Source organism: Lutra lutra, chromosome 4, assembly GCF_902655055.1.
Source record: "Lutra lutra chromosome 4, mLutLut1.2, whole genome shotgun sequence".
In the NCBI taxonomy this organism is placed as follows: Eukaryota; Metazoa; Chordata; class Mammalia; order Carnivora; family Mustelidae; genus Lutra; species Lutra lutra.
Genome location: NC_062281.1, coordinates 179,871,904 through 179,891,988, shown reverse-complemented (window position 1 = coordinate 179,891,988; position 20,085 = coordinate 179,871,904). Strand labels below are relative to the sequence as shown.

Below are 20,085 nucleotides of genomic sequence, written 5' to 3'. Positions count from 1 at the left end.
GGTTAAGCCGCTGCCTTCGGCTCAGGTCGTGATCCCGGGGTCCTGGGATCGAGTCCCGCGTCGGGCTCTCTGCTCGGCAGGAAGCCTGCTTCCCTTCCTCTCTCTCTGCCTGCCTCTCTGCCTACTTGTGATCTCTGTCAAATAAATAAATAAAATCTTAAAAAAAAAAAAAAAGCAGAGAGGATGATGAAACTCTGCTCACAGGGTGATTATGGGGAGTCTGGGTTAATAAATACAAAGGTCTCGGGGCATCTGGGTGGCTCAGGGGGTTAAAGCCTCTGCCTTCGGCTCAGGTTATGATCCCAGGGTCCTGGGATCGAGCCCCGCATCAGACTCTCTGCTCAGCGGGGAGCCTGCTTCCTCCTCTCTCTTTACCTGCCTCTCTGCCTACTTGTGATTTCTGTCTGTCAAATAAATAAATTAAAAATCTAAAAAAAAAATGAATAAAAATAAATGCAAAGGTCTTCAGGGGGTGCTTGGTGTGCCGTCGGTGCCCACCAAGTATTTGTTATTTCCAGGAACAGGGAGTGCAGACTCCTTAGGACGGCGTGCTGGTGACCCCCCGGGGAGCAGTCAGGCTTCTGGAGCAGAAAGGTCAGGCAGAGCCCATTGTGGTTCAAACATGCAGCTGCGTGCACACTTGGGCTGATTATCCCCTTGAACATGGTGGTCCTGGCAAACTGAACTTCCTTTCACTTAAATCTCCTTGACGTGTAAAACACCCCAGGTTCGATGCCTTGTCAAGTTAGTGAGTGAAACAGTATTCACTTTATACTGTTCCATCGCAAATTAAACACGAGCCTGCTTACCATCTGGGAAGGTGGATTTACTGTCAGGCTACACATAAAACCAACATATATTTGTAAATGGTGCCCATCTAGAGACTACAGGGCCCCTATGCCACCAGCATTCATTCACCGGAGCCTGGAAGGGATAAGTCAGGTTTAGAATCATGGAACAGTAAGCCCCAGACAGCCTAACTATTATAACATCCTTGCTCTTAATGGGCTGCGAAGACATTATCAGTGTTACATAGCCTGGAAAGCATGACCACTGTCCAGAGGCAAATGGGAAACAGGGAGGTGGAGGAAAAAAATGTCCATCGGGCCCCTGGGCTCCGTTCTGTCCCACATGAGGCATGTTTCTTCGTGTACACGGAGTCACCAGCACCTACGTAAATAATTGCAAAATGTGCAGGAAAGCAGACTTCATTTCTAGCAGCGCAAATTGCCAGTCACAACGCCGAGCTCTGGGAAGGATTCCTTGTGGCCAGGGCTCGGAGTTATATGGGGTATGTGAGCTGGGCCATGTTTCCCCACAAGGTTGGACTGATAAGGTAAGTGCACATTTCACAAGACTCTGATTCTCTGTGTTAAAGATGTGTTAAATGGGTCACGGAACTAATGTGAGGATACAACCAAGTTATGAGATCAGGCACAGGGTGTGGACGATTAATGTTCTAAGAAGGGTGGTGAACACCAGAGTTTTAAAATCTGTTTTTAATTTGTATTGCCTCACTAAATTATTGGGTGATGTTAAACAACATCTTTAACTTCTCAATGTCCGTGTCCCTCAAGAAAAATGAGAATAATGAGCATGGGACAAGAACATTTTTTCCCCCTTTTTACAGCTTCAAAAACCTAAAAAATTATATAGCCCAAATCTTCCTTACATTTCAGATGAGGAAACTGAAACTCAGAAATTCCAAGTGACCAGTCTAAAGGCACACAGCTCTTTAATGGGGCAGAAGGCAGGGACCCTGACTTATGGATCCCCATGCTCTTGCCACAAAATTATTTACATACTTATTTACAGAAGGCTTTCAAGTACTTAGAGTTTCCACGTTGACAAACCAACATGGCCCCATTTGGAAAGTGCGAATTGAACTTCTGAGCAATTTCTTTTCTCTATTTAACGCTGCCTGGAGCTTTGGCTGGCTGCCATCTTGGTTCCTTCAACAGAAACTTTTCTGAAGGGCAATAGTTGCTGAAATGCTCACTCGAAACGCCAGCCCATTTGGTTTCTGGATTTGAGTCTTCAGAACTAGATCATGTAGAATGGCGGTGATGCTCCTTGCTTGACATCTTTCCCTCTCTTGAGTTTGGGGTGTTTTGCTAAGGTTTATTCAGAAACATACTGCTGACTTTCATAAATCAAAAGTGTGGCTTCACAGGCCACAAAAGGGGGTGTGGTGGTGTGTGGAAAGAACATGAGGCTTTGGAGTGAGCTAGACCTGGGTCTGATGTCTAATTCTTTCCACGTTGATTCAGCAAATATTTATGTAGGGCCTCTTATGGGCCAAGCCCTGAGCTATATGACCTTGGGTGGGTCATTTAACTTTCCTAAGCCTCAATTTCCTCTCCTGTTAAATTAAGATAATAAACCCTTCCTTTCAACATTGTTCTGAGGATTAGAGATATGGTCTAAAAATGACTGCACACATAGTAGGCATCAGTCAATGGTGGCTGCTATTATTTCTATTGGAATTGCAAGTGTTCTAGAGATGGACAATAGGTTATCACTGGCCTGACAAATGAGATACCACACAGAAGAGACAGACAGAGGGACGGAGGGACACGCAAAACACGCGAAACTAGAGGGAGAAGAGAGAAAACTCCTGAGCAAATACCTTATTTATCATCTTTGGGGAAGACTTTCAAGTAATTAAAAATGTGTGTGTGTGTGTGTGTGTGTGTGTGTGTGTGTGTGTGTGTGTGTGTATGCACGTGTGTATACACACGCATTATATTCTTTACTATTTGCTTTCTTAGAATCCTAAAATGTTAAAACTTAAGGAACTTAAAAACATTCTATCCTTTAGCATTCTTGTTTACAAAGCAGGAACAGGGGGGCGCCTGGGTGGCTCAGTAGGTTAAAGCCTCAGGTCATGATCTCAGGGTCCTGGGATCCGGGATCGAGCCCCACATCGGGTTCTCTGCTCAGCGGGGAGCCTGCTTCCTCCTCTTTCTCTGCCTGCTTCTCTGCCTACTTGTGATCTCTGTCTGTCAAATAAATAAATAAAATCTTAAAAACAAAAAACAAAGCAGGAACAGGCCTATGGGCTAAGGGGCTTGCTGAGCAACCCCCGCCCCCTCAAGTCCTTCCTGACTCACTTGCCTTCAGAAGCTACATCTCCTCCTTCCCTCTCCACCATCTTGGCAAGGTTATAAGATCAAAAACATTCTCAGAATGCAGGAAAAGGTAGCTGAAGAGGATGACTCCTTCAAAAGAAGGTTATTTTAAATATCTTAGTTAAATGAACGAAGGAATTTAAAAAGTCTAAGGACGTCTGTGAGGGACTTCAGCTCCCCCAGTGGTGAAGGAGGAGAAGGTTAGACCCTTGGGCCTTTAGCCAGTGAAATCCCAAGCTGCCTGAGGACCAGGATCCCAGCAGAATTTTTCAGATCAAAGAGGAAAAGGGACATAGAAATATGTGGGGAAAAGGGTGAGAACAGGAACCGTAATAATACTCCGTTAAAGAGGGGAGCCTTCATCACAAAGGCAATTTTAATTTTATTAGCATGTTATTTAAGGAAAACTTTGTTATTTCCTCTCCTGTCAGAGGGAGTGAAGCTGGGGGAAAGGGGAGAGAAAAGGATTTTCCTTTTTACTTCACATAACACCATTTTTGAATTTTATATTTTTATAATAAATTTTAAAATACAGTTCTTCTTAAAAAAAATTTGGGGGGGTTCGATGTGGCACCATAAATCCAGATGCTGTTGTTCTCCCTGAATCTAATACCTTCCCAACTCATTCTTTTAATTCAGTCGGGGCCTACAACTGGAGAGGAGGCTATGGCTCCTTGGGTGACACCGCCCTCTACTGGTCCTAGGGGCAACTGCGCCAGCCCGACTGGTGACCCTGGCTCAAACCCAGACTTAAAAGTATGTCATTACCTTTTTATAATAAAATCTCTTGGCTTGACTATTGAATCCCTTTTTTTCTGATTCTGGAATTGTTGAAGTCCGGCTTTTAAAAGGAATGGAGGATTGTGTTGGATATGCAGCAGTAAAACCTAAACAACAAAAACAAAATAAAATTTAGCACGGAGGATTGACAAATGTAGAAAACAAAGAGCACTTTGAAGTTTTATTTTGTTTTCCTTTTGTTGTTTTTCCAAGATTATGTTTTTAAGTAATCGCCACACACAACCTGGGGCTTGAATTCACAACCCCAAGATCGAGAGTCTCACGCTCCACCCACTGAGCCAGCCAGGTGCCCCCTAATTTTTATTTCTCTGCCTACTTCTGCCTACTTGTGATTTCTCTGTCAAATAAATAAATCTTTAAAAAAAATATTCCCTTTACTTTCTTTCCCTCTTGGTAATTTATCAGAGGCCTACTCACTTACCCAAATCACACAGCCCTTCAGGGGAACAGCCATGTTTGAACACAGTTGGTCTCATAAGCCCGGGCCCTTAAGCTCCAAGCTGGGTTTCTTCTTCCTAAGTCTGGCCCAGGGTAAGGACCCAACAGACCAAGGCATGAAATAATGGGGAGGTGGCAATCTGACCTAATTTGCTCAGGTTGAGGATGAAGTAAAAGAAGCAGAATAAATGTATGGCTAGAAAACATCTGAGAGATAAATATACACTATATTTATTCCTTTCCTCCCTTCTCTCCCTACCCCCCACCCCAACCCCATTTAGGAGATGGATGGCTAGGTATTTTTTCTTTAAGGGAACTAGAGAGAACAAATCAGAAAGCAGCCCAGGCAAGGCTTCCTAGCTTTTGTTTCTAAAAGTCTATGGAGCAACTGAAAGCAACAGCAGAGGAAACAGCAAAGAAAGGGGGCTTCTTGTTTTTTTTTTTTTTAAGGTAAATGGAAGGCCATTTCCTGGGGGAAGGAAAAAAGTTTCCTGACTCAAAAGAAGATCAAACACTTGGGCTTCTGGCTTTGGTAGAACCAGCTGCACGTAAGCAAGCTTCTGGAGGACGACAACCAGAAAAATAAGATTTTTTTAAAAATCACTCTGGATAATTGAATTCCCATTTCCAACCAAAATGGGACTGGATTTGCCCTCCTAGCTGCGGAAGCAGAAGTTAAACACAGACAAAATATATGAAACGATGGTTTTCCGGGCACTGGACATGCAGCAACATAGGATGGGGATCCCCTAGAAGTGGGAAGCAAATGGGTAAGCAGTAAAATGACCCCCAGCTTACAGCCTGGAGAAGTTTCCAGGCCACAGCCCAGGAAGGAGGAATCCAGGCCATCCTCTTTGAGTTAAGGAAATGAATCAGGAAGCCCAGAAAGACCAGGCTTCTAGAGTTCACAGAGAACCAGAAGAGAGAGCCACGCAGAGAAAGAGGGGTACCTGCTCGGGGTTCCCCTCAGGTGGTTTCCTGAGTATTGATCAGGATACACATATGACAACACCACCCAAGGCTGCGGAAAAAATCAACCAGAAGAATTAAGTGAACAATAACACCTGAACACAGGCACAGGAATAGCTCCTATTCCCACGCATCGGAATGGAAAGCTTTATAATTCCTGGAAGAGAGAGTATGCAAAGAGCTTTGCCTCACACATAGAGCAAAATCACCCCTAGATCAAATGCTGGCCAGTCGTCAGCTGATTAACACTTAACAGCAAGACTTGAAAGAATCCAACTGGTTCCGAGGAACTTAACTGCAGAACAAACCACAAGAATTTGCAGGACTACAAAAGCACCCAACAAATAAAATGGAAAATATATGGTGTTCAGTTAAGAATTAATAGGTATACAAAGAAGAAAAAATGCAATTCGTAACCAGAAGATAAATAGTCAATCAAAACCAAAATTTAGGGGCACCTGAGTGGCTCAGTGGGTTAAAGCCTCTGCCTTCGGCTCAGGTCATGATCTCAGGGTCCTGGGATCGAGACCCACATCGGGCTCTCTGCTTGGCGGGGAGCCTGCTTTCCCCTCTCTCTCTGCCTGCCTCTCTACCTACTTGTGATCTCTCTCCCTGTGTCAAATAAATAAATAAAATCTTTAAAAATTTTTAATTTATAAAAATAGGCAGCAGGTGAGAATCGGCCAAAGGCCAAAGTTTACCAGGCCTAAAGCGGTCACTAAGAAAATACTGCAAAAGGATATTCCTTTTTTTTTTTTAAAGATTTTACTCTTTTAGAGGACTCTCTACAGCCAACATAGGGCTCAAACTCACAATCCCAAGATTAAGAGTTGCACGCTCCACCAATGAAGCCAGCCAGGAGCCAACAAAAGGGATAAAATAGAAATAAAAACAAAAAATAGAAAATAGAAACAAAAAAACCCCTACTCAATGCAAAAGATGACAAAAAAGTAAAAATGGAACAGATAGGACAAATCACAAGCAAATTGCAAGTGGTAAACTTAAACCTACACACCAATATTAATATTAAATTTCAAATTTCTATAGTGTAAACATCCCAATCAAAAGACAGAGATGGTCAAAAGGGATAAGAAAGAAAGACCTAACTATATGCTGTCTACAAGAAATATACTTTAGGGATGCCTGGGTGAGTCAGTTGGTTAAGGGTCTGACTCTTGATTTCGGCTCAGGTCATGAACTCCGGGTCTTGGATCGAGCCCTGCACCAGGCTGTGCCCTCTGCTTATCCCTCTCCCTCTGCTCCTCTCCTTTCTCATGCTGTCTCTCTAAAATAAATAAAAAATTTTTTTTAAATTGTATATATATATTATATATAAATATATACTTTAAATATAATCCCAGAAATAGGTCAAAAATAAAAGAATGGGAAAAGATACACTATGTTAACACTAACCAGGAAAAAGCTAGAGATAATGTCAGACAAAGCAGATTTCAAAGTAAAAAATATTACCTGCAATAAAGAGGATCATTTCATAATCATACGGGGTCAAGTCTTCAAGAGAATAAAAACAAGCCTAAATGCTGATACACCCAATAACAAGAAATATAAAATACATGAAACAAAAACCGATGGTACTACAAGAAAAAATAGAATATTCCACAATTATGGTCAGATTTAAAAGTTCCTCCCTCAATAATTTAAATAAGTAGGTAGAAGATTAGTAAAGATGCAAAGACTTGGGGGCACCTGGCTAGTTTAGTTTGTAGAGTGTGTGACTCTTGACCCTAAGGCTATGAGTTTGAGCCCCAAGTTGAGTGTAGAGATTACTTAAAAATAAAATTTAAAAAAAATCTATGACTTGAACAATACTATTACCTAACTTGACCTAATTGCCATTTATAGCACAGTCTACCTATCAATTTTGTATAATCTACCCCATAAGACTGAAGAGGATAATAGGCACCTGGGTGGCTCAGTGGGTTAAAGCCTCTGCCTTTGGCTCAGGTCATGATCCCAGGGTCCTGGGATCGAGCCCCGCATCGGGCTCTCTGCTCAGCAGGGAGCCTGCTTCCCCCCTCTCTCTTCCGCCTGCCTCTCTGCCTGCTTGTGATCTCTCTGTCAAATAAATAAATAAAATCTTAAAAAAAAAAAAAAAGCCTGAAGAGGATAAGACATCTCCACATCCATTTCAGGAGGTCAGCATCACCCTGACACCAAAATGAGACAGAGTCATTCATGGTGGGTGTAAGAGGAACAACTATGATCAATTTCCCTCAGAAACACACATGCAGAAATTCTTAGGAAAATTTTGGTAAACTAAGTCCAACAATATATAAAAAACATATATCATGGCCAAGTGGAGTTTATCTCTGCAATGCAAAGATAGGTTATAAATTAATGATTGAAAGTCAATGTCATTCACCATATAGACCAACTAAAAAAGAAAAACATATGGTCATCTCAGCAGATGCAGAATGGAATCATGTAGCAGGTACTAAAAAAGTACATGGTTTTTGTCTGGCTTCTTTCATTCAGCATAATTATTCTGACATTCATTCATGTTGTTGAAGTACTAACGCTTCATTGATTTTATTGCTGAGTGGTATTTCCTCATATAGAAATATTAATCCATTGCTGATGGACATTTGAGTTGTTGCCAGTATGAGGGTGTGACAAATAAAAGCTGTTACCTACATTCCAATACAACTCTTCTGAGTAGACACATGTTTTCATTTTTCTTGGGTAAATACTCAGGAGTGGGATGGCTGGATCAAATGTTTAATTTTTTTTTAAAGATTTTATTTATTTATTTGAGAGAGGGCACAAGTAGGGGAGCAGCAGAGGGAGAAGCAGGCTCTTCCCTGAGTAGGACCATGGGGGACCTCAGGATCATGACCTGAGCCGAAGGCAGACACTTAAGCAATTGAGCCACCCAGGTGCCCTCAAATGTTTAACTTTTAAAGAAATTGCAAAACTCTTTCCCAAAGTTGTGCCTTTGTACGTCTCCACTATTAGTATACGAGAGTTACTGTTCTTCCACATCCTCGTCAACACGGGCAGTCTTTTTCATTTCAGCCACCCCATGGGCTGTGTCATACTATCTCACTGTGGTTCCCATGTGTATTTTCCTAATGGCTAAGGATGCGGAACATCTCTTCATTTGCTATTTCCAATCTGCATATCTTTTTTGATGAAGTATTTGTTGAGTAGATACAGAAAGCATTTCATGAAATCTAATGTCCTTTTGCTATTAAAAAAAAAAAAAAAAAAACCTGGGGCGCCTGGGTGGCTCAGAGGGTTAAGCCTCTGCCTTTGGCTCAGGTCATGATCCCAGGGTCCTGGGATCGAGCCCCGCATCGGGCTCTCTGCTCAGCAGGGAGCCTGCTTCCCCCTCTCTCTGCCTGCCTCTCTGCCTACTTGTGATCTCTGTCTGTCAAATAAATAAATAAAATCTTTAAAAAAAAAAACAAAAAAACCCTAACCAACTAGGAATAGAAGCAAATTTCCTCCATCTGATAAAAGCTATCAATGACAAAAGCCTATAGTAAACATGATACTGAATAGTGAAATATTAAAAGCTTTTTCCTGAGAGACAAACCACGAGACTGTTGTTACTCTCCTTTTCAATACTGTCCCGGCTCTAGCAAGCACAAAAATCAAGAGCAATAAATAAAAATGTATGGATCAGAAAGGAATAAATAAAGCTGTCATTATCCACAGATGACAAGATTATACATGGGAAAATTTGAGGAGAATCTATAGACAACCTATGAGGGGTAATCACTGAATTTAGTAAGGTCACTAGAATCAAGGTCAATATACAGAAGTCCATTTGTTTTATTTCTCTATCAGGATACAATTAGAGAAGGAAATTAAAATATCACCATTTATAACAGCATAAAAATCAAATGCCTAGACAGACATAAAGAAGACATATGTGATCCCTACAGAGAGATCTGTGAAACATTTTTGAGAAAAATTTAAGAAGACTTGAATAAAATAAATGCACATGGAAGGGAGAACCCAATATTGTAGAGATGTGAATTATCCCTAAATTGATTGCTAGAATCAATGCAATCCAAGCCAAAATAACAGAAAGGATTTTTATTTTTAGGACATGAACAAGTTGATTCTAAAATTTATATGGAAATGCAATGGGGCCAAGAATCACCAAGATAAGGTACAAAGCTGAAATATTTATACTACTAGATTCAAGACTTTTTATAAAGTTACAGTAATTAAGACAGTTTAGTATTTGGAAAAGAAAAAGTATAGTATTTGAGCTGAATAAAGAATCCAGAAGTAACCCCGCATATACATAGATACTTGATTTATGACAAAGGCAGTTCTGCAGAATAGTAGAAAAAGAATGGCCTTTCAATAAATGGTGCTGGGTCACCTGGATATAGATATAGTAAACACCAAAATTGCGCATCCACCTTGTCCCACACACAGAAACGATTCCAACCGAATTGTAGGCCTAGACATGAAAGGTAAAATAATGCAGTTTCTAGAAGAAATTATTTGGGGTTAGGTGAAGATTTCTCAAATAGGACAGACATACACAGTAACTAAAAAGGAAAGGACTGATAAATTGGGCTGTATTAAACTTAAGACCTTCTGTCAATTAGCATACCATTAAGAGTGGAAAGGAAAATCACAGATTGCAAGAAGGGATTTACTCTCCCTGTAGCTGACAAATGGACTCATTTCTAGAATGGTTTAAAGAACTCGTAAAAATAAGAGAAATCCAATAAAAAAGGGACAAAAAGCTTGAACAATCATTCCTCCAAAGAGAATATTCTAAAGGTCAACCAGCATATGAAAAATTGCTCGATCTCATTGATCAAAGAGCAATGCAAATTAAAACCATTACATGCAAAAGATGTCGGTGGTGATGTGGAGCAATTGGAATTCTCATACGTTGCTTGTACAGAAGTAAAATTGGCAAAACCACTTAGGAAAAATGGCGGTATCCACCAAGCTGATCATAAACACATCGTAGGATCCAGCGATTCTACTCTGAGGCATAGATGACGTACATATATTCCACGTATGTCCCCAAAACATGTATGAGCCTAGTTAGAAAAGCATCTATTCATAGCAGCCCCAAACTGGAAACAACCCAAATGTCCTCAATAATAGAATGGATAAATAATTGGCAGTGTATTCAAACAGAATAAAACTTTATAGCCATGAAAATGAACCATTAACTGATACATGAAACATGAAGTTCAACCTCTCAAACATGAGTGGGAAAAGGCTAGAGAAAAAAGTTCATATTGTATGATTCCAATTTATCTGAAATTTAAAAACAGTGGCGGGGCACCTGGGTAGCTCAGTGGGGTAAGCATCTGACTCTTGCTTTGCACTCATATTGGGATCTCAGGGTCATGAGATCAAGCCCACCCCACCATGGGCTCTGTGTTCAGAGGGGCGTCTACTTGGGATTCTCTCTCCCCTGTTCCCACGGCGCAGATGCGCATGTTCTGCCTCTGTCTCTCTAAAATAAATAAATCTCCTTTTTTTTAAGTTCAATAACAGGGGCGCCTGGGTGGCTCAGTGGGTTAAAGCCTCTGCCTTCAGCTCAGGTCATGATCCCAGGGTCTTGGGATCGAGCCCTGAATCGGGCTCTCTGCTCAGCTCTGCTCAGCAGGGAGCCTGCTTCCCTTCCTCTGCCTGCCTCTCTGTCTCCTTATGATCTCTGTCAAATAAAAAAATAAATAAATCTTAAAGTTCAGTAACAGGCTAAAGTAATTACTGTATTAGAAGTCAGGATAGCTCTAGTGTTTACTTTCACAGAGAAAGGGAAGCAACAAGACAGGGTCTTTGGGATACTGCTACGATTCTATTTTCTTGGTCTGAGAGAATTATTCTATTGGTTGTATTTTCATTATGAATATTTACTAAGCTGTATAATTATGATTTGTGTACTTTTTCTGAATATATATCATCCTTCAATTTTTAAAAGTATTAAAGAAGAAGAGATAGCACAAAGTCAAAGGAGGGGAAAAAGTAAGGTCTGGCTCTGAGTTGGAGAGCAGTAGGAAATCTAGAAGCGTACCAGGGAGGAGGAAAGACCCCAAAAGAAAGAAAAACCAGAGGAGTAAGGATCTTGGAATGAGGTTTTCAGCCCCAGAAATGATTCCTAACCAGGTGTGGTCCAGAACCAACAAAACCAAAGGGAGCCTGTGGGCTGGGACAGTGGAACTCTCACCTGTGTGGATGGATAAACAATGACCTGAGGGCTTCCTCCCATCCCCCACCCAGGCATCCCATCACCTCTTTCTACTGAGAAAGATCCAAAACTTGAAACAAGCAGAACATGGGATTTGTGCCCCTAATGGCTGGAGTTAAACTTGTCACCAACCCACAGTGTGGGGGGCTTGCATTAATTTTAGGAATCGAGAGAGTAGATCTCTTTACACCTCTAAGTGTGAAGATGGGGATTCTTACTAGAAATGTAGAAAGAACAAGTGTGGTGAATAGACTTCCTCCCCCTTCTCTCCTCATTCTCTTTTCACACTTTCTTCCCAGTCCTTATTCTAGAAGCAGTGAGGAGCCACCAAAAGCAATTTATGTGATATGTCTTAAGGGTGGCCTTGTTGGTATGACCCAGAATTCAACATATGTGTTCTTATGTGCCAAAAAGAACATAGGTCAAGAATTCTCAGGGTGCATGGGTGGCTCAGTCAGTTAAAGTGTCTGTCTGCCTTTGGCTTGGGTCACGATCTCAGGGTCCTGGGACAGAGCCCCAAGTTCTGTTTCCTGTTCAGTGGGGAGTCTGTTTCTCCCTCTTCCTTTGCCCCTCCCCTCTCATACTCTCACTCTCCCTCCCTCTCAAACAAATAAATAAGATCTTAAAAAAAAGGTTCTCTCTTCCCCTCAAAGATATCTGTTAATAAATTCACAAGACCTTTCTGTAATTTGCTGGGATGGCTGGAATATTTTTTGTCAGGGTGTTGGTCTTTGCGCGCTGAGTTGTCCATCTTAGCAAAGTTCTGTGATATGTTCCATTTGTTTGATGAAAAACTCTACTACATGTTCTTCTAAGTACCTGGAACAGCAAAACACAGCATTTGTAGGGATCATTTCACTTTAACTATGTAGATTGGGTTCTGTTCTATCTGCAGAACAGACTGAGCAATCTTGCGTGTAGGGGCTGAGATTTACCTAGTTCTACGACCCTAACTCACAAGCACATCGCACTGCCTGTAACGAGAATTATGTAAGTGTTCATTGTTGGTGTTGCTTACAGAGCTACTGAAAGCTTGGATTTTATAAATGTGTTCTTATCAAGATAATTGACCGACACAATATAATTCCTTAGTTTTAATTTTTGGCAAATGTGTACAATTGTGTCAAATGCCATCACAATTAGACACAAATAACCCCATCATCCCAAAGAATTTCCTAGGTTTCTTTGCCTTCAGTACCCTCCCAACCCTGGGATATAGCAACCATTGCTTTGCTTTCTGTCCCAACAATTGCCTTTTCTAGAATGTCATATACATGTAATCAAACAGTATATACTGTTCTGTGCAGGTGCCTCCTCTGGGCGTTCTCCTCTATTGATTCCAAACTCTGGGCTCCCTGAACTCGGATTTCTATGTCTCCAGCCCAGAAAGCTGGGCTGGGCTTTGTTTGGGTACCCCCTTCCTAAACCGTGGCCTGGACACCGCCCACAGCAGGAAGCTCGGGTAACTGCAAGGCTCGCCTTGGTTTTCCTCTCAGGAATTGCCAAATCAAATTGTCTTATGCCTAAAACCAGTTGCTTCATGGGAGTCTGGGTTTTAGTTGTTAACAGCAGGAGCAGGATTCAGTTTCCATAGCTGTTCCTCTTTCATGGACAGACGAGTTCTATTTTGCCCATCTTTTTCTCCTCAAGAATCCACACCATTTACTAACAAAGGAAAGGACAGAAAGAATGATGGCGCGCTCTACAAATCCTTTCCACTGTCAGTGTTTGTTCCTCACTTGACTTTCTCACAGCTGCAATGCTCCTCATCTTCTCTGCTTAACACTCTATACTGAAATTTTAATATTCATGAGAGTTATTGGCAACACACTCCAAGAAACTAAGAGATTCAGAGCAACAGAAATCAATAATGCTCACAGCAACATGACCACTCCAGTATAAAAATGTCTTTTAGGATATATAAAAGCAGCTACCATTCACTTACCATGCTACAGTGCTATGTCTTTGTCTTAGTACTTCTACTAGGTACTCAGTACTTCTACCATCTACTTTCTTAGCTACAATAAAGCTATCTTATTTGTTTTTTTAATTTTTAGTTTATTTTTTCAGTGATCCAAGATTCATTGTTTATGCACCACACCCAGTGTTCCATGCAATACGTGCCCTCCTTAATACCCACCATCAGTTCTCCCAACCTTCCACTCCTCTCCCCTCCAAACCCTCAGTTTGTTTCTAAGAGTCCCACAGCCTCTAATGGTTCATCTCCCCCTCCAATTTCCCCCATTCACTTTTCCTTTCCTTCTCCTAATGTCCTCCTGTTATTCCTTATGCTCCATAAGTAAGTAAAACCATATGATAATTGACTTTCTCTGCTTGACTTATTTCACTCAGCATAATCTCCTCCAGTCCCATCCATGTTGATACAAAAGTTGGGTATTCATCCTTTCTGATGGAGGCATAACATTCCATTGTATATATGGACCATATCTTCTTCATCCAATCGTCTGTTGAAGGGCATCTTGTCTCTTTCCACAGTTTGGCAACTGTGGCCATTGCTGCTATGAACACTGGGGTACAGAAGGCCCTTCTTTTCACTTTTTTTTTAATCTTTGGGGTGAATACCGAGTAGTACAATTGCAGGGTCCTAGGGTATCTCTATTTTTAATTTCTTAAGGAATCCCACACTGTTTTCCAAGGTGGCTGCACCAACTTGCATTCCCACCAACAGTGTAAAAGGGTTCTTCTTTCTCCACATCCTCTCCAACACACGTTGTTTACTGTCTTGTTAATTTTGGCCATTCTAACTGGTGTAAGGTGGTATCTAGATGTGGTTTTGATTTGAATCTCCCTGTTGGCTAACGATGATGAACATTTTTTCATGTGTCTGTTTAAAGCTCTTATTTTATAAATGCACTAATGAGGTGAGCACAGCATAATGTTCAAACTTGGCAAATCGCTGTGTTGTATGCCTGAAACAAATGTAACATTGCTTATCCACTACACTCAAACAAAGGTTAATTAAAAAATAAACAAATGATAAAAAATTAAAATGTACTCACATGCTAGAATTACAAGTGATGAGAAAAAAAATTAAGCTTCCTATTACAATGGTGATATGGGCACCTTATCAAATTTTTGGAAAATACAGGAAATTAAAAAGACTTTCTAAAACAATCCATGATCCTAACCCTTAAAGGCAACTACTGATAATGCTTTCTGGCATTGGTATGCATACCTGTGAAGCCAGGATGAGACCAGGTGCAGACCAGGTGTGAACGGAGCGCCGCCCAGATGTGCCCTAGCGCTGCAGTTCCTTGTGTCACTGTTCATGACAGAATGTCATGGACCTAGAATCTCAGAAAAGAATAATGAAGATATACCACCTTCCTTATCAATGGCATATGCCCAGGCAACTCCCAGGTGAGTAACCGTACAGTAATCAGAAGTATCCCTGGGTTCAAGGTTATGCTCTGCCACTTCCTAGTTCTAAGTCCCTTCATCTTTTGACCCCACTGCCCCCTCCATCAACTAAGAATGATGACAGGACTTTCTTCTCAAGGTGCTTATGGATTAAATATGATGGTCCATATGATGAAGTAGATGATGTTGTCTGGTCCACAGGAGGCTTTTATGAATATTAGATTTTAACACATCCATAGGAATAATGTAGTAACAGCTTAAAATAATAGTTATCATTTATTGAATGCTTACAGTCTTCAACACCTTGTATAGAATTCTGCATGCTGTCCTTACAATAATCCAGTGAGGTATTAGCCTCATTTGGTAGATAAGAAAACTGAAGTTTAGGGCGCCTGGGTGGCTCAGTGGGTTGAGCCACTGCCTTCAGCTCAGGTCATGATCTCAGGGTCCTGGGATCGAGTCCCGCATCAGGCTCTCTGCTCAGCAGGGGCCTGCTTCCCTCTCTCTCTCTCTGCCTGCCTCTCTGTCTACGTGTGATCTCTCTCTGTCAAATAAACAAATAAAATCTTTAAAAAAAAAACCTGAAGTTTAGAGAGAGGAGTTAGGTGACTTGCTCAAGGTCACACCAGAATTAAGAGATGGAATCAGGCTTTGAACCTAGAAGTCTGACTTCCGCTCACTCTTAACCACTATCATACCCACTAAGGCAGCATCTGCTGAATGTTAACATGCTGAATTTTGACATTTGGCAGCCCTGAGTGGATATGGTTGTTTTTTTAAAACCAGGATATCGCATATAGTTTTCAAAATATAAAGCAAATATTTGAGGCTATCGAATTTTCACAGAATGCTGGGCTTCCCCAGAACTTTTCACTTTGAAAATTCCCGAGGCAGTTCACCGTTGGGTAGTTCCAGTTACTAGAAATTTCCTGCTTATATCAAAGCTGATTCATTTTTTTCCCCCTTCACTCACCCTAAGACCACCGCTGGGAACCAGCCTGGAGTAAAACTCACTCCTCTTCCGCATTAGTGATTTTCAAAATGCAAGTCACAGCCTGCAGTCTTTCGTGAAGTTTTTGTTTGTCATGTACGTATCTGCTGGACCACAGTATAAAATGCATTTCTTACCATAGGTCACTGTCCAAAAATTTGAAAGCCACTGTTCTATATGACTGTTCTTCAAATCTTCAAAGGCAGCTGTCATATCCCCCCATCTAAAGCCACGGGACCTTTTCAGCTTCTCCAATACCTCCTTGCAGCATGCAGATTCCTCCCTTCCCTATGCTGGGGATCATCTTTTGCCCCTGTCACAAATTCATCTGGGTCTCTCCTCAAACTGTCTCCTCAGACTGTCTTCCTTAACCAGTCTCTCTCAAGGAGCACCACCGCCACTCTCTACCCGACTCTGCCTTATGTTTCTCAATGCACTTTTCACTACCCAACACCGTATTTTACATGTACTTTTTTGCTTATGGTCTCTGGATAGAATGTTCCTCACTAAATCCCCAGTCTGTTTCCTGGCACATAGTAGTTGCTCAATAATATCTGAGTAATGAATGAATACTAGGGGTACATATGTCCTAGCCATAGTGCCTGCTGATGTAGTCTTATACAACTCTTTCTTTGGGAGCTACATTCTGTGAGGATTTAACTCATCAGACTATAAATACAAATGCGTTTCCACTCTACTATATGTTTCTTTAAAAAAAATCATTCGGGTTATAGCATTATCACGTATTTTATACACTTATACCTGCATATTAATGTGCAGTGTATGTCAATACATACTAAATCCTGTATGCTTTTTACCTTATGTGGAATTTTCTGGTATTTGCGTGAGCAGTTTGGAGGACATGAGATTTTTATCAATTCAGTTATACATGATGCTATGGTACATCTTGAAAGTATTTTCCATTTTTCAAAGCATACCCAGGGAAATAATCCACTTCATATTTTTCATATGAGAAACCAGGAAAGCATTCAAAGAGCAGGAAGGAGCTTTACAGCCCGCTAGTGACTACCAAATTCCAATCTTACCCTTTCATCTTAGGGATGGATACACTGAGGCCCAGGCAGGGAAGAATTTTGCTGAGGGACGCCCAAGGAGCTGGAGTGGACCTGGGATTAGAACTCAGCTCTTTTTCCGTCCACCCACTGCCCCAGTACCTCATTCGTTTGCACGCTCACAGAGGCAGAGGGGAGTCAGAGGCCCACGCCCCTTGCAGGAGTCCCGTGGGGGGAGGGCACCCCGTGATTATCAGCACCCCTTTTGTGGGGGCGGGGCCTTGGAGGGCACACCATCAGGGAGGAGCACCTGCGACTGTGGCTTCTTCCCACCCTGGGGCACCAACAAACACGCACCTAGCAGATCCTCCTCCCCACGACCCTCCCACCCCACCGGTTCCCAGACAGGAACTGCCTCCTACCTCCTTGGGTCTCCCTGGGCTGAATCTGGGCTACCCAGCCTCCCCGTTGCTATGGCAACCACGGGCCTAACATTCTAGAGTCCTCCTTTAGGCTGCCTCATGAGTAATCAGCCAATGGTTTCTTCCGTTTCTTTAGCGTGAAAAGTTGTTGGCCAATCATTAAAGGTGTTTCAAAAAAAAAAACAACCTTAGGGAAACCGCTAGAATTTTAGGGTTTGGGTTAATTACATCACAACTAGTGGGGAAACCTAAGAGGGGGTTATCTAAATGACCCCTCAAATATCTTGCTATAGACCAAGAGCCTTAGAATTTTGCCTACCCGGAAATCCTAGTTAGAAGACTACGACTAGGGCGCCTGGGTGGCTCAGTTGATTAAGAACTGCCTTTGGCTCAGGTTGTGATCCCGGAGTCCTGGGATCCAGACTCACATCGGGCTCCCTGCTCAGTGGGGAGCCTACTTCTCCCTTTCCTTCTGCCACTCTCACTGCTTGTGCTCTCCTGCTCTCTCGTTTCAAATAAATAAATAAAATATGTTTTTAAAAGGAAGAAGAAAACTAACATTCATCCAAGCCCTGTGTATAATAGTAAAAGAAAAAAGACTGATACGGGCAACGATACAAGAACAGACATACAGTGTTCCTAGAGCCCCTCTTTGCAAGCTTCAGAGCAGTCACAGTGATCTTGTCACTTCCCGGTGCAGCACCTGCAATGCCCCCCTTTAAATTTAGGATGAATCCAAACCTCTGTCCCTAGCCAGGTCTGCTGATGGCAGCTCCTACTACCCACGCCCCAGAAAAATCTTGCACCAGCCACGCTGTTCTTTGGGAGGTTCCTACGAAATGCCAACCTCGTTCTGCTCTCTGGTGTTCCCTCTGAGCTCTCTCTGCCTCCAGATCTGAACCCAAATTGGCTCTTTCTCCTCCTTGGGGTCTGGGCCCGAATGCCATTTCTTCATCTGTAAAATGGGCATGAGCTCAAAATCTCACTCAGGGGGTTCCTGCGAGGATCTGAAATGAGATGCGTGTAAGTGAAAAGGTGTAAGCTCCATGCACGTGTTGATTACTCTTATTGCTTACTGTATCCGTTGTACGTTAGGAAGCATTCACGCAGTGCTAGGACCTTGGGCATTGCGGAGCGGCGGACGCGCTGGGAGGGTTGGTACATAGCGCAGCTAACAGGTGTTAGGGGAGCGCCCGCAAGGACATTGTATATGCCCCGAGTACTGAGACGGCTTTGTGGGAGCCGGGTCTTGAGGGTCGTGAAGGATCTGAAGGCACGCGGACAGTGTAAGGCGGAGGAACAGCAGGAGCAAAGCCCGGGAGGTGGCGCTGAGAACTGGAAGGTTGGACTCCTGGCAGGCTGCTCACCTGGCGGGCAGGGGAAGTGAGCAGTCACCCCAGCACCCCGTACAGGTGGAGAGGGAGAGAGGGGTTTGTTCCAACGTCCTTGGCGCGGCCGCTAGAGGGGCCCCCTCCAGGTGAGAGCAAAGCTCAAGACCGGGGCCGCCTCCCCAAGTCGCTGCCCCTACGCCTCAAGCAAGCTTTGCGGCGCAGCCAATAGCCGGGGGCTGTCCCGCCCACCTCCCTCCTCGCAGCCACTCGCCTGCAAGAAGTCCCCGCCAGCTTCTGACCGGCAGGCGGCCTGACAAATCAGATCGTGGCCTTTGAAAGCAAAACACTGCAGCACCCAGGCAGCTCCAGAGTTGGGGAAGGAATTAAGGAGGCTGTGCCTCCGGATGGTGCGGAGAGTCTGAGTCGTTTCTCAGAAACCTGGGATAGGTGGGCCTCAGAGGAGACGCCGCCCGGGTGAGTAGTGATCAAGCCTGAGGCAGGGGGGACTTGAAATCAACCTTCGTTTTTTGTTTTCAGGAAAGGTAATGCATTTGGAATCATCTAACGCCCCCTAGTACTAATACCCTTCCTTCTTGCTGTCACCTGCCTTGCAGGTCTGGGTCTCGCTGCCTTGCAATGGTCCCCCCCCCCCCCCATTTTAGCGAAGGGAGGGGGGCATAGGTTTGCCTTAATATAGGTGATGGCAGGCTTTACCAAATCAGGAAGTGAAATGCAGTAACTTTGCCAAAATTATTCCTCTACACGCCGACTCGGGCTTCCTGACAATAGCAGATGGTGGAGTTAGCAGGTGGGATACGGGAAGGAATTCTTGATCTACACTGGCTGCTGGAAGTTATAGTTTCCAGTTCAATGGTAGGGGAGGAATGTAACCCTTTAGTGAGCCAAAGCCCAGGAAAGGGAAAGGGCTTTGTAACAAGCACTCACTACCAGCCAGAAGCTGAATCGTCAGGTGGTGGAAAAGGGCGTGTTTTATTGATTTTTTTTTTTTCCCAGATAGAGCCAAATTCTAATACACTACTCTCAGCAGCTATGAGCTGTGGTCCTCTCATCTGTCCAGCCTGCTCTGTGGGTTGGTGAAATAATTCATTGAGATATGGTCGGGGGGAATGGAATGGAAGCAAGCACCTAGAATTATCTTTACATTTTTGAGTCAATGACTCTGTGCTTACTGCTGGCTCTGAGGGCCTCAGCGTTAAGGGTCGCTGGGAACACAGAGTTGGCCACTTGCCTCTTGGGCATATGTTAGTGCTGGAAAAATGCTCTGAAGGCAGAAAAGGAGATGCACTAGGTAGACAATGTGCACCTTAAAGGGAGAGCAACGTGCAAAGAGTTCCTCCAGATCTTTTTGTCCTAACTCCTACCTAGCTGAGGGAAAGCCTCCTGACTTT

General features: G+C 43.0%; 2 protein-coding genes across 3 annotated transcripts in view; one reads left to right on the top strand and one right to left on the bottom strand.

The window, feature by feature from the left end:
- Positions 1–17,431, bottom strand: part of STPG1 (sperm tail PG-rich repeat containing 1) — a 48,280-nt gene extending 30,849 nt beyond the window's left edge. The window contains exons 1-4 of the mRNA XM_047726550.1: positions 17,346–17,431; positions 14,735–14,846; positions 12,217–12,357; positions 3,900–4,018 (exon numbers count right to left, since the gene is read on the bottom strand). Coding sequence (XP_047582506.1) covers positions 3,900–4,018; positions 12,217–12,289 — 192 coding nt within the window. The 5' untranslated portion in view covers positions 12,290–12,357; positions 14,735–14,846; positions 17,346–17,431. The remainder of the gene's footprint in view (positions 1–3,899; positions 4,019–12,216; positions 12,358–14,734; positions 14,847–17,345) is intronic.
- Positions 17,432–19,020: 1,589 nt separating this feature from the next.
- Positions 19,021–20,085, top strand: part of NIPAL3 (NIPA like domain containing 3) — a 53,547-nt gene continuing 52,482 nt past the window's right edge. For both annotated transcript variants that reach the window (XM_047726322.1, XM_047726321.1), the window contains exon 1: positions 19,021–19,150. The gene's annotated coding sequence lies outside the window, so the exon portion shown is untranslated. The remainder of the gene's footprint in view (positions 19,151–20,085) is intronic.